The sequence below is a fragment of the Chenopodium album genome, chromosome 11 (genome assembly GCF_948465745.1).
Source record: "Chenopodium album chromosome 11, dcCheAlbu1.1, whole genome shotgun sequence".
Classification (NCBI taxonomy): Eukaryota; Viridiplantae; Streptophyta; class Magnoliopsida; order Caryophyllales; family Amaranthaceae; genus Chenopodium; species Chenopodium album.
Genome location: NC_137844.1, coordinates 60,112,122 through 60,125,563, shown reverse-complemented (window position 1 = coordinate 60,125,563; position 13,442 = coordinate 60,112,122). Strand labels below are relative to the sequence as shown.

Genomic DNA, 13,442 nt, shown 5'->3' with positions numbered 1-13,442 from the left:
TTAAAAAAAAAAAAAAAAAAAAAAAAAAAAAAACCCCAACGGTAATAATTTTTTTCCTCCATAAAATCAGTATAATTTGACGGACTTTTATTTTGAGCATGTATAGTGGGGTATATGTAAACAGGAGAGAGAAAATGGGAAAGGATACTCATTGATGTTGGAAATATTTAAGAAAGAGGATGAGTAAAGGGATAGAGATAGTAGAAAGTGACGTGGAGGGAAGAGAGTGTGATGTGTCAAGCGGAGGAAAGAAGAGAGAAAATGGGAAATAATTTTAGCATCCTTATAATTATTTATGTTCTTATGTGGGGCTAGACCCCATACAAAAAAAAAGAAAAATAAATAAGTAAATAAAAAAATTCTATGATGGGACAGTCCGCGAGAAAGCCACACCAACCCTATTATCATGTAAAATACAACCTAAGAATAAAGTTGGGAATTGAATACATTTTGTTGTTTTTAAGGGTGAAAGTTTGGTATTCGGTTTGGATTTTACACCAAACCGAATTATTTTGGTTTTGGATTTTTGAAATTTGGATTCAATCCAATCCAATCCAAATCGAAATAATTCGGTTTTGAAAAATGAATCCAATCCAAAACGAATTTTTTTAGGCTGTCGTTTTGGGCCTTAAATATTGGGTTTTTAATTGGAATTTTAATTAGCCTTATTGTTTTGGCCCTTTTAAGGGCCTAAATTTTTTACCCATTCAATTGTTCATTATAAATTTTGAAGAAAAAGCTTCCAAACACTCAAGTCTTTAAGCCTAATTTTGCCTAAATAGGAAATAACATAATAAAAAAAAATTGTTCAGCCATTAGAATAAAATTAATTAAAGTTTTAAAAATGAATTAAAAGTCAATTTAAATGAGATAACAGTCCATAGCAGTTGAAATCAACATGGCACCAACTGTAACACCCTAGAAATTCCTTTCTTTAAAATACTTGTTTTGCCCTGTTTAAAACCTTAAATAGGAATATCTAAGACATTACCGCCACCGTGAAAACGACTAAGGCAACTATCAAAGACACACAGCGGAAAACAAATTTCAAAACCTTTCAAAACAAGTCAACTTAAAAAGTCAATCAACAAAAGTAAAGTCAAACCATAATAAAACAAGCTCTCTAACATGCCATAAATAAATATGTGGTTCATAAATAATATTCCAAACTATTATTTTCCATCCAATAATCCATCACAAATAAATCATGCTTCATAATCCAATCCCCAATAACATCCAAATCATAATTTCCAATCCAAACCTAGCATGATACTACTTGTAATCAATCAAACACATTTAGCATGCTATTACATCAACATAATTATGCTAAGTACGTGAACGTACCTTGTATACGATCTTAATATCGCCACAATTAATAAAAATCGCTCACTTCAAAGTCTCCTACAATTTAAAATTATAGAAGAGTATTAAAATCCACTCTACACAAATTTCCAGCAATATATACTATTATAAAACCCCTCATAATTTATTTAAAATAAGCTGAAATTATATTTAAAACATCATGCTTTAATCCCAATAAATGGGTAATTAAAATTCCTTAAAGAAACTTGATTTTTCATACACAACCAAAAAATCCAGCACTATATTTTAATGAAAACTTGCTGTAATTTAGCCTTAAACACTTTATTCAAAGGTTTACACCATTATATATCATAATCTTTCAATAATTTACAAATCAAGAATCTAGGGTTTCAAAAATTGGGGCTTTTTTTATTAAAAACATAATCTGAAAATTAATTAACATAATACTCATAATCAAACATCAAAAATTAAATCACAAAACCCATAATTAATATTTAGACCTAGGATTAAATAGGTTTTTTTTTTAAAAAAAAAATAAAGTTTTAATTTATTTTTTTTTCGGAAAAAGGTGGTTGGTCGGCCACCACTGCCAGCTACCGCCAGCCGCCGGCTGCTGCTGTTGGTGGCTGGCGCTGGCGGCCCACCGGTGGTGGTGGTGGCCGGCGGTAAGGGGGAGCCGAAAAAGGGGAAGGGGAAAAAGAGAAAGAAAAAGAAAAGAAAAATAAAAAGAAAAGGGAGAGAAGTTTACCTTGGGTTTTCTCCACTCTGGGCAAAGTTGATTTGCCTCATATGTGGGATATTTATACCCCTTCTCTAAGACCCTTCTCCCTAAACTTTACTTTTTTTTATTTTCCTAATCCCATCCCTAATAAAACTTTACTTAAAATAAAACTTTCCTAAATTAAACCCCAACTTAAAATAATTAATTAAATAAACTTTCCTTTTATAAAATATTTTCAAACTTATTAAAATAAATAATTAAAATACTTTAAATAAAACATTTCAATTTAATTAAATACTTCTCAAAATACTTATTTTAATTAAAATACGTATAAAAATACGAGGAATTACACCAACTTAATTCAACTACAGCAGCTTAATTCGACATGGTAGGATTGGCAGCTTCAACTCGGCAACTTCTACTCTTCACCAACAGTCCCTTGAACATTACCCATATTTGTTGACCTTCTGTTTCAAAAAAGAAATAAACAACATATCAACACAATGCAACATATGGAAGGGACTGACGAACTTAGAGTTCATACTCCACAGTACTACTAAGCCATTAATAATTGGAAGATTTACCATGCATGCATAGCCATATATAGAGCAGTAAATGAGCTTGAAATAAACAACAAACTTAAAATTCATCAGAACAACATATAATATAAACAAACTTAAAATTTAGAACAACATATAAACATATAATCTAACTTAAAGTTCCGAGCTTAAAATACAGAACAGCCAAACTAAAACAATCAAATTAAAGTGTGATGTATAATCTAAAAAACAAGTGACAACTAAGGGCAACAGTCAATGGAATTAATTCAAAGATTTCGAACATAAAAACCAACACAATTGGGGAAAAAAAATCAGAAAATAAACAACCAACATCAATGGAATTAATTCAAACATAAAAGTGGAGTAGATCTATTACCTTTGAGTGAAAGTGATGGAGGTATTGGTGAGGGAACACGCATAAGGGAGCCGCAAGGTGGTGAGGGAGTTGTTCGCGCAAGGTGGTGAGGGAGCCTCAACTCGCAACTCGCAACCTAGAATACGCAAGATCTGAACTTGTACCTCAGAGTTCTTACAAGTTGGTGAGGGAGATCATGAGGTGGTGGTGTTCGCGCGAGGTGGTGACTAGTGAGAAAAGGGGGAGAATTTAGGGAGGTGGTGACTTGGTGAAGGAGGCAGGGAGATGCGGAGATATAAAGTTCAGAAGAAAGGAAAGAGAAAATGGAGAAGAGGGAAAGAAAATTAGGGTTTAGGCTTATATATGGAGGGGAAATGGGCTGGGGTATTTGGGCTTGTATAATTCGGTTTGGAATTTCGGTGTTCGGTTTTTTGAAGCCCCAAACCGAATCCAAACCGAAATATTTCGATTTTGGATTTTTGGAACCGATCCAAACCGAAAACCGAAAATCGAAAAAATCCAAATCGAATTGTTAATTTGGTTCGGTTTTCAGTTTTGAACCGTGTTACTTTCACCCCTAGTTGTTTTGAAATACTCCTTGATTAGCTAGGTTAGTCAATCTATAGCTCTGTTTCTTTCTTGACAAATGTACATCACTTCCACTTACCAATTTTCCTCTAGTAGCAGCTTCTTATAATCCATCAAATGATGCACACATTCCCATGATTTAAGTCATCACCCTTAATGACTCAATGCTTATTCAACTTCAGTTCTGTTTATTTCAACTCAACACATTTCAGTTTAGTTCAACTCAACTCAATTCAATTCAGTGCCTAATTTCCTTTATCTTATAAACAATTCATTTTAACTTTTTTTAGTTGAGTTTAGTTATCAATAACATAATACTAAAGCAGACACCAAGAATGACACACGTGTCTTTTCTTGGTGTTGTCATTTTCCCTCCATTGCCAAAAAAGCTTTAGAGAATATTTATATAATATGATTTGTTATTGGTTTTCTTATATTTTCTATGTATACGCAATTAACTAAAATTTTATTCTAAATATTATAATTCGTATCTTTTCTTGCCAAAATCTTTTAAAATAATATTTGTATAATATAATCGATATCTTATTTGGTTATTTTTTTGGGTAATCATACTTTTTTATATAATGAGATGAGATGCATTTTATATTGTGCTGGGAAAAATAAATTAATGTGACTATTTTCTTTTCTCCAAAAAATAGCAAGATCACTTTGACTATCAGCTAAACTCCATTTCCTCTATTTAATCCCATTTTACCATATCACATCTTTATTTTTGTTTGTTTTTCTTTTTCACTTCGTTTGTACCATTGAATTAAGGAGTAGAGTACCAAACATTATTATTATTGTTGTAATAAGTCACGTATTGATTTTACTATTTCAATAATATGCAACTTTAATTTACACAAAATTAAATTTTTTGGTTAAATCCGTGTGATGCACGAGCACTAATTTTCAATAAGTCTAAACAGACCTCAAGAATGGAGCCTGATTACCAATTTCAGCTAGTTGGATGAATGGTTTATTCAAATCTTTCCAAGAGTACACGGGTGTTATTTGTCACCCGGCTCACCACCAAGGAGGCAAGGACTGAGTCTCAACTCTCAATGGCGTAATTGCACAATCTAATAACTGGTTGAAATTTTGTGAAACGATGAAGTGTTGAGCACGGCGAGAGAAGTGCGAAAAGAGGTCAACGTCGGCGTGCATCTTTTGCCAAATTGCTCGGATTCCCACCACTACACGCCTGCTTTACCAGGTTTTCTCCCATCCCCTATTTATTTTCGAAATTCGCCGATTCTTTTAATATGGATTTGATTTTGCAGGATGAACGTATCGTCGCTTTTCAGGACATCAACCCTTCCGCCTTCCGGTGTGTCTTTGATTATTCCTTTCGTGTTATCTAATTAGCCAGTTGCATTCGACATTGGCTTCAATTGTATATTTCACAACACATTACACTGTTTGCAAGATTATCTTCTGAGATTAGAGTTTGCTAGGGTTTTGGCATCTGTTTTACAATGTACATTTCATATGATACTGTTTGTTACCAAAATTTCACAGGATTATCTTCTGAGATTAGAGTTTGCTAGGGTTTTGGCATCTGTTTTACAATGTACATTTCATATGATACTGTTTGTTACCAAAATTTCGCAGGATTATCTTATGAGATTAGAGTTTGCTAGGGTTTTGGCATCTGTTATACAATGTACATTTCATATGTTGCTGTTTGTTACCAAAATTTCGCAGGCATTACTTGGTCATCCCTATTGAGCACATCCCAACAGTGAAAAACCTTCAAAGAGGACAACAACACTATACTTTGGGTAATGCCACTCATCTTCAGTTCCCATTTTTGAATTCAATCATAATTTTAATATAGGATCTTGTTATCTCCAGTGAGTCACATGCTTAATGTTGGTAAATCGCTGTTACAACAAGATGCTGCTCAGTCTAATGAGCATAGGTATTGCTTCCCATTTGCTACTCTGGCTCCTATTTTACATTCGCCTTTCTGCTGCATCTCTTCTTTTTTTTCATGCTCCTCACTAGTATTGTTATTTTGGTCCTTGGCTTCATGTGGCAGATTTGGCTTTCACCAACCCCCGTTTAATAGTGTTGACCATCTGCACCTTCATTGCCTGGCACTTCCTTTTATACCATGGTAGAATTTCCTTTCTATTTTTCTAAAAATTTTATAGTCGTGTCTGGTTTTTGTCGTTCCTTTATTTTGGAAATTGGTAAAGTTTTTTTTTTTTTTTTTTTTTTTTTTTTTTTTTTTTTGCAGCTGGAAATTTATTAAATACTCGTCATTGGGTCCACTTGGTGGATTCATTCAAGCAGAGACCCTCTTGGAGAAACTTAAGCCCTCACAGTTTTCCCAAATATAGGTATACCTTTCAATCCTCACTGCATTATAATCTAGAGACCTCGGGATAATTTTAATATATGAAGTACAGTATGTAGCTGCTGAAATTCAATGAATCATGCAGCACATGATCCATATCGTGTGCTTTATGGACTCTTTAGACTTTTGAGGGAATATGATATGAAACTTTTTAAGCTATTCAAGTGAGCAGATTGTAGCATCATGTGGTTTTGCAAACATCTAACTAATTTTTGCTCGTGTAGGTTAGATCTCCATGTTTATATGGGGAATGTTAAGCTGTGGTACATTAAAAATGCAATTAGACAGAAGATTATCTAAGCCAATTTACTAAGCTGTGGTACATTGAAAATGCAATTAGACAGAAGATTATTTAAGCCATAGCTTTAATTTGCGTTTTTGGAATTTTTCTTGAAGTTGGTCTACTATTAATACATTAAAAGATAAAACAACTTAGTAAATTGGCTTGGTTCTGTCACTACTGTAGTGCTGTGGTGATTAAATATGGTATAGTGCTCTGTCACTCTAAACCTCTCAGTCAGTCCTTTTTACCTGCAAGTAAGGCACAGTTTTCTTTGAGAGCACTTGATTAAGGGTGATCAAGCATTATTATTAGTAGACACTCTGACTCAATGAGTCAACTTAACACTTGTATTCTGTTAAAAGCAATAATGTATTTGTCAGCCAATTAGTGTCATTGTTTAGATACGGCACTTAAAAGTGACGTTAACCTAAGATAAATTTGTTTCAGACTTGTTGCCAGAGAAAATTTTCAGCTATTGTGGTCTTGAAAAATCAAGATGATCTGCCTCTGCATCAGAAGGAGTAGCCAGTGCCCAGTGATGTTATGGTCTTCCTTTAGATTGGTTTAGGCGTTTATAGGTTAAATACTTGAATGTATGAATCCCTCTATACATGCCTCACAGTGACAAAACACTTCATTTTTTACTCAATATGATATATCATGTATCAATGGTTCCCTGCCTCTTTGCAAGACTAGCCTTCCATCTTTGGTTGATCTTTGCAAGGCAGGCCTTATAAAGTATATGCGAGTCTTGCTAAATTGCATGTTTTTGCACTTTCAATTATGGATGAAAACTAAGATCAAACTGTGTCGGTTTTGGCGGGGATTTGGTAATTTTTGAATAGCTAATGTATTTTAGAGCCCCAAACCTATTGATAAGAGCTTCAAGGAATGCTAGTCACTCAATCTAGAGAGCATGTCGAATAAGGTTGTGCCGTTGTGGTTGAGGAAAAAATCGAAGGTCAAAAGCTGGGAGAGAAGAGGTGCATGTTTCCTATTTGCAATATGTGGACTACACTTTTTTTTTTTTGATTTTTTTTTTTTAATGGCGGTCTAATTAGAATTCTTACTGTGATATAGATATGTGAGGTGGTTTCAGGCCTAAATTTTTCTAAATGTAATATATTAGGCAAAAACATATTGTGCTCAGACTGCAGCTATTGTTAGATGCCAAGTCGAGGATGAACTTGGGTTTGCCTCTTGGAGATTACCCACATTCGAAAATATTTAGGGAAACAATTATTTTGAGGATATTTAGCCAGCTTGATGGGTGAAAGATAGTCTTTTTTTTTTTTTTTTGGGTTGGGGGGGGGGGGGGGGGGAAGTTTGGCTCAATCATTCTTGTCTAGTATCCATCTCTATTATCTCTCCCTGATCAAATTCTGATTTCTGTTGCAAGTGAATGGAGAGAATGATGAGGAGTATTTTTGCAGTGTGGGGCAACCAATATAAGGAAAGATTGTCATATGAGTTGGGATCTGTTGTGTTGACCGAAAGCAGGAGGTCTTGGCTTTGGAAAGTGATGTCAAAATATGTTGCGCTTGTAGGAAAATGGTTGTGGTGTTTTCCTTTTGATTCTCAGTCCCTTTGGCATCTAGTTTTTAGGAGCATATATATGCACTATATTGGGTTGGTTGCACAAGGGGCTCTTAGAGTGAAACTTGGTTGTCCTTGAAGGTTTGTTTCATTAGTCTTTTTTTATTCTCCTATTCAGTGAGGTTCAAGGAATGAGATGGTGTCATATTTATCTTTGGAAAGATGTTTGGAGATGAGAGCAACCTTTTAGTGCCTGATTCTTTCGAATATCCCAGTGTCTACTCTCCATAACCTGCATGTTGCTGGTCTTTACTCTTTAATTCTCTATGGTGATAGTGCTTGAGATTCTACGGTTTTGGAGGTCACAACATGATAGGGAGTTAGCGGAGTCACTTCTCTATTAGAGGAATGGAATTTTGAGTTAGGTGCACTATCAACAGGCACTTTTTCTTGCAAATAATTTCTCAAATATATGAATCAACCCCTTTGGTTTCTAGCTTTTCCAGTAACATGCTTCATTCAGAAAGCAAGGGTGTCTTTTAAAAGCGATGGCCGGGTTAGGTTATATCACCTGATATCTGCTTGCTTTGTTCTGCTGATGTGGGTACTGTTCACATGATCAGTACACTTTGAAGTGGAAAGTTACCTTTGGCAACGGTTGTTTGGTTTGCATGAGAAATTGCAGGTTTTCACTTTAGGAGAAGATTGTTACTTCCTCCATTCTACAAATATTGCAATAAAGCCAATAATTACCAATTTTAGGAAGTTCCACAAATATTGGCATATTGCAACAATTACCATTTTAGGAAGTTTCACAAATATTGCGAAAATTATCATTTTAGGAAGTTTTGCAAATATTGCAACTTTTTCTTATTTGCACATGTTTCCTCTCTTTCTCTTTCCTCATCACACGGGTCCCTATCTTTATTCCTCTATCTCTCTCCTCATCACATAGGTCCCTATCTGTATTCCTCTCTATCTCTTCTCTTCTTAAAATCTGTGTCCCATCCTCATGCCCCAATATTGGGGAATAGAGGAAGTATTATCGGCAATACTTTCAGGGTAAATTTTTTGGTGTGTATGGTTGGACTGAAACTCCCTAGGCTTTTGATGCGTTTCTTTGGCTTCTGATTTGTTGTGGGACAAAGTAACCTATTTGACCTTGTTATGGGCTAAGTCAGCATGGCTTTCTTGATGCGTATTTTTGACGGTTTATATTTAATGGAGGGATTTGAGTGATATTAATGGTGGAAATTTGAAGGATATTCTTAGAAGGCAACGAATTCTAAGTTTGATTTTAGGAGGAACGATCCCAAAACCCTAGTTAACAACTAGTTTGAACCTTAACAAAGTTCTCTTCAAGCAAAAGCTCAATAAAACTCTATTTTTTATTATAAAACATCTTATTAAAATAATTGACATACAACTAGTATATATAAATAAAACTATCCTACTTGCTCCGCAAGCAAACTAAATAAAAGCAAACTAAATAACTATAAACATTATTAAAACTCACCGGTAAAACCCCCATTTTAAGAGTAAGGTAAAACCAAGAGTGTACCTAAATAAAGCAATAAAGATAGTTGTGAGAAAAGGTTACTCGATTCACATCATTCCCTCCCTCTTAAAAAACCTGCCATCAAGTTTCGTTCGGAAGACAAGGCACCAAGTCTGTAGCCCTCATAGTAGCACAAATTCCCACTCCAAGAAGTACTTGAAAAGTATCATAATTCTCCCTATGCACAATCTTGAAAGGTCCTCCCTCTAATGGTTCATTCTTACCTCTAGAATTATTAAAGAGTTTTTGAGCACTTAAAGATAAGAAAACAAAGTCACCAATCTTAAAAGGATGTTGGTTTCTCAATGAAAACATATTAGCCCTTCTTTCCTTTTTGTCAAGCTTAGGCATAATCAACAACTCTCAAGAGCTTGAATAGGCGGTGCCTTAGGGGGTAAAGGATGTAATTGGACTCTCTTGTCCCCAGAATAAACATTTGTAACACCATTGATTAACACCCCTCGATCATGTTGCCAAGGACGACCCAAGAGTATCGAACAAGCAGTCATAGGTAAAATATCACACCACACACTATCAGAATATGAACCCATGGAAAAGTTTACCAGAGTTTGCCTTTTAACTTGTAGTCCATCTCCGTCATGTAACCAATTAAGCTTGTAAAGAGTAGGATGGTCCCTAATAGAAAGATTCATTGTGTCAACCAACTTAGTAGATGCAACATTGGTGCATGATCCCGTATATATGGTCAACGAGCAACTCCTATCACCCACCTTGCATATAGTATGGAACAAATTTTCCTTTTGCTCATGTGTAGTAGGAGGAACAAGATCAGCGTGCAAAACTCTCCTTAAGATACCGATATGGTGATCAGCTTCAAACTCTTCAAAATCAAACTCTTCCTCGGTATTGAGCAAACATGTACTCTTCTTTTCTTTCTCTTCTCGGTCAAGATAAGCCAACAATATTCTATCTTCCTTCTTGGATACCGTCACTTTGTTACCACAATCTCTAGCAATGTGTCCCATGCCTCGGCACTTGAAACAAACTTTTTTCGCCTTTGCAGCTTGTTCGGGAGTAACAACAATCATCTTCCCTTCATTGTTCGAATTGTTAGAGTTGGGAGCACCGTTGTGATTCGAACACTCACCATTAAAGAATGACTTCCTCTCCTTTAAATAAGAATTTTTCTTTTCTTTCTCTTGCTTCTCAAATCCTTCTGCAACCTTAAGACATCATCAATAAACACATAATTTGATGTTACCTTGTGAGAAATTGAAGGTGGCAACCCTTTTATGTATCGTTCGATCTTCATCTCCTCTTTTTCTTGCAAATCACAAAGCATGCACAAATCACTCTTTTGTTCATAATGATTCAATTTCAAGAATTGATCTTGGATAAATTCTCGTGGTAGGAACCGTTTCCTTAATTGTCTTTTCAACTCACTCTAAGTATTAATTCGTGGCTCATCTTCTCTCAATTTCTTGGCACGTAAATTCTCAAACCATAGAGAAGCATATCTCATCAATTTTAGGTTTGCAACCTTGTAGGCTTTTTGCTCATCAAAACCTTTGTAGTCAAAGAGCTTTTCCACCCGACGAACCCAATCTAAAAAGTCTTATCCCTATCACCTGTAAATTCCGGAAGTTCCAACAACTTCAAATCTTAGTCATTGTCAATTGGAAAATTTCTCATGAATCCCCTAGGTTGTTCATTGTTGATTATTTTATCTTCCCTAACCACTTGAGTAGACAAAGTTTCAACCCTTGGATTGGTTTGAGCAATTTCTTGTGTACTCTTCTCAATTTTCTCATTCATTCGTTCAAGACTCGTATTAAAATTTTTCATCATATCAACAAGCATAGTATCAAGATCTTCTTTTGTCAAGGGTGTCGACATTGTCACAAGTTATGGGCAATAAATTTTCACAAATAATAATCACCAAAAATTTTCTCCAACAAATCAAACCAAAAAGCAACACGCAAATCGGCAACCCGAAACCGAAATTATTCTACGTTGTTGTACATTGTTAAAGAAGACAAAATTAATCTACATTATTTTTTTTATGGGCTGCGAACAAAACAACCAAAACTTGGCTCTGATACCAAATTGATGCGTATTTTTTACGGTTTATATTTAATGGAAGGATTTGAGTGATTTTAATGGTGGAAATTTGAAGGATAGTCTTAGAAGGCAATGACTTCTAAGTTTGATTTTAGGAGCAACGATCCCAAAAACCCTAGTTAACAACTAGTTGGAACCTTAACAAAGTTCTCTTCAAGCAAAAGCTCAATAAAACTCAACTTTTTATTATAAAACATCCTATTAAAGTAATTGACATACAACTAGTATATATAGGAAAAATAAATGTATCCTACTTGCTCTGCAAGCAAACTAAATGAAAGTCCTAATAATCAATTAATGAACCAAGATAGCCCTCTAACTAATTAACACAACTTTGGAAGCCCAAGGCCCCATAACTACTACTAAGACAATGTCTAAAAACATTATTGAAACTCACTTGTAAAACCCCCACTTTCAGACTAAGGTAAAACTAAGAGAGTACCTAAATAAAGCAATAAAGATAGTTGTGAGAAAAGGTTACTTGATTCAAATCATTTCTAGAATAATTGGGTTGGGGAGGTTCAAAGGAATTGGGTTGATCTATATATATATATATATGTATATATATATATATATATATATATATATATATATATATATATATATATATATATATATATATATATATATATATATATATATATATATATATATATATATATATTCTGTTTTAAAGCACAACTTGTCAAATATGGTTTAACAGCTAAATTTGTGACTGCATTTTTTCTTACTTGTTATTATGTATATAGGACTTAGGATAATATTTCATGCCTCTAGTAGGAGCATAGGGCTACTCGGCCTATCCCTATAATTTAGATATGGTTAGCCTGTATTCACTGGGATTAATGCTCTGATGCTCAGCAGTGTATTCTATTTTGTAGAGGGGTGGTTGAAATGTTGGTCAGAGGTATTTGTAGTTTCCTTCTTACTCTGTTTGGTCTTGTATTAATACAAATTGCTTTACCAAATGTGTAAGATAATGTGCATTTTCTTTTGCAGGATTCGATAGTAGCTTTTAGTGTCTCAAGAAGAATAAAGATTTAACTTATCCGAGGTACTAAAGATTTTTTTGTTGTCAGTTTCAGATGTGTGTGTACATACTATATGGTGCTCTGTCTTGTGCAACCTTTTGTGTTAATCTCTTGCTGTCAGTTGCTGCTGTGTAAAAAGTGTATCTTTGTGTGCCTAATATGTCTATATTATCCAAAATTGTCATTGTTAAAATTACAATGATGTACAGATTTCCAGAAAACTTTCGTTGATTGCACATATGCTATATTATTGGGAATGAATTCCCAGTTGACCTGTTAATTGGCTGGTTGGTTCATCTCTGGCTTTGTTATTGTTTTCTGGTTGTGTTGGTTGAGGGGATGATACTTGTGTAATACACTACTATGGAGTATTGGGTTTTTTTTTTTTTTTTTTTTTAATAATAGTTAATAGCCATAATTAATATTAGAGTTGATAGCCAAAAAAACTTTTACTGATATTTGAAAATCCCTTTCATTCTTGTTAACCAAGTGCCCTTAGGATGCAAACACATATTGGATTTTCATTTGCTACCTGAGCCATGTGGTCTATATAAGCAAGCAGGATATAATGTTGGGGATCCAGTTACCAATACTGATATATGCATATGTCCATTACTCTACAGTTACTAACACAGACGAAATACGTGGTTAGAGGCCCCATCCATCTGATAGTGTCATGGTGAATTTGAACATTAATCCCCTCTTGATGAGACTATCAGTTAGGGAGGATATTAAAATCCCAATTATTTTAGGAATTGTGACTGTAGTAAGTTTGAATCTGGTGGCTGTTGTCGGGGTACTTTTCACTCTGTTTTAGGAATGACTAGTTTAATAATAACATTCTCAGTGTCCAAGGTTGTGATTTCCAATGAGATACATCCTTTGCTGTTTCACGCTCAGATGTGAGACAAGTCTTTTCAGTGTTTATAGAGTCACCACTTGCTCGTAGCAGTTGTAAACTAATACGAGTAATAGGTATAAATATATTAAGAGATTGAGTGAATGGGGTTTAGATTAAATATTCAATAACTCTAAAGACT

General features: G+C 34.4%; 1 protein-coding gene across 1 annotated transcript; it reads left to right on the top strand.

Moving 5' to 3' along the window:
- The first annotated feature begins 1,540 nt into the window (after positions 1-1,540).
- On the top strand, positions 1,541-12,652 carry LOC145567037 (bifunctional adenosine 5'-phosphosulfate phosphorylase/adenylylsulfatase HINT4-like). The gene is made up of 8 exons (XM_081626261.1): positions 1,541-1,544; positions 4,672-4,763; positions 4,831-4,877; positions 5,255-5,331; positions 5,405-5,471; positions 5,592-5,669; positions 5,793-5,895; positions 12,371-12,652. Exons 1-7 carry the CDS (start codon positions 1,541-1,543, stop codon positions 5,893-5,895), a joined length of 468 nt encoding a protein of 155 aa, XP_081482387.1. The 3' UTR covers positions 12,371-12,652.
- Positions 12,653-13,442: the final 790 nt, after the last annotated feature.

What these genes read in the sequence shown, in the direction of transcription:
- LOC145567037 (XM_081626261.1), top strand. An exon ending in ACAACAACACTATACTTTGG is followed by an intron (nt 5,332 to 5,404) that starts GTAATGCCACTC and finishes TGTTATCTCCAG; the next exon opens with TGAGTCACATGCTTAATGTT. An exon ending in GCTCAGTCTAATGAGCATAG is followed by an intron (nt 5,472 to 5,591) that starts GTATTGCTTCCC and finishes TTCATGTGGCAG; the next exon opens with ATTTGGCTTTCACCAACCCC.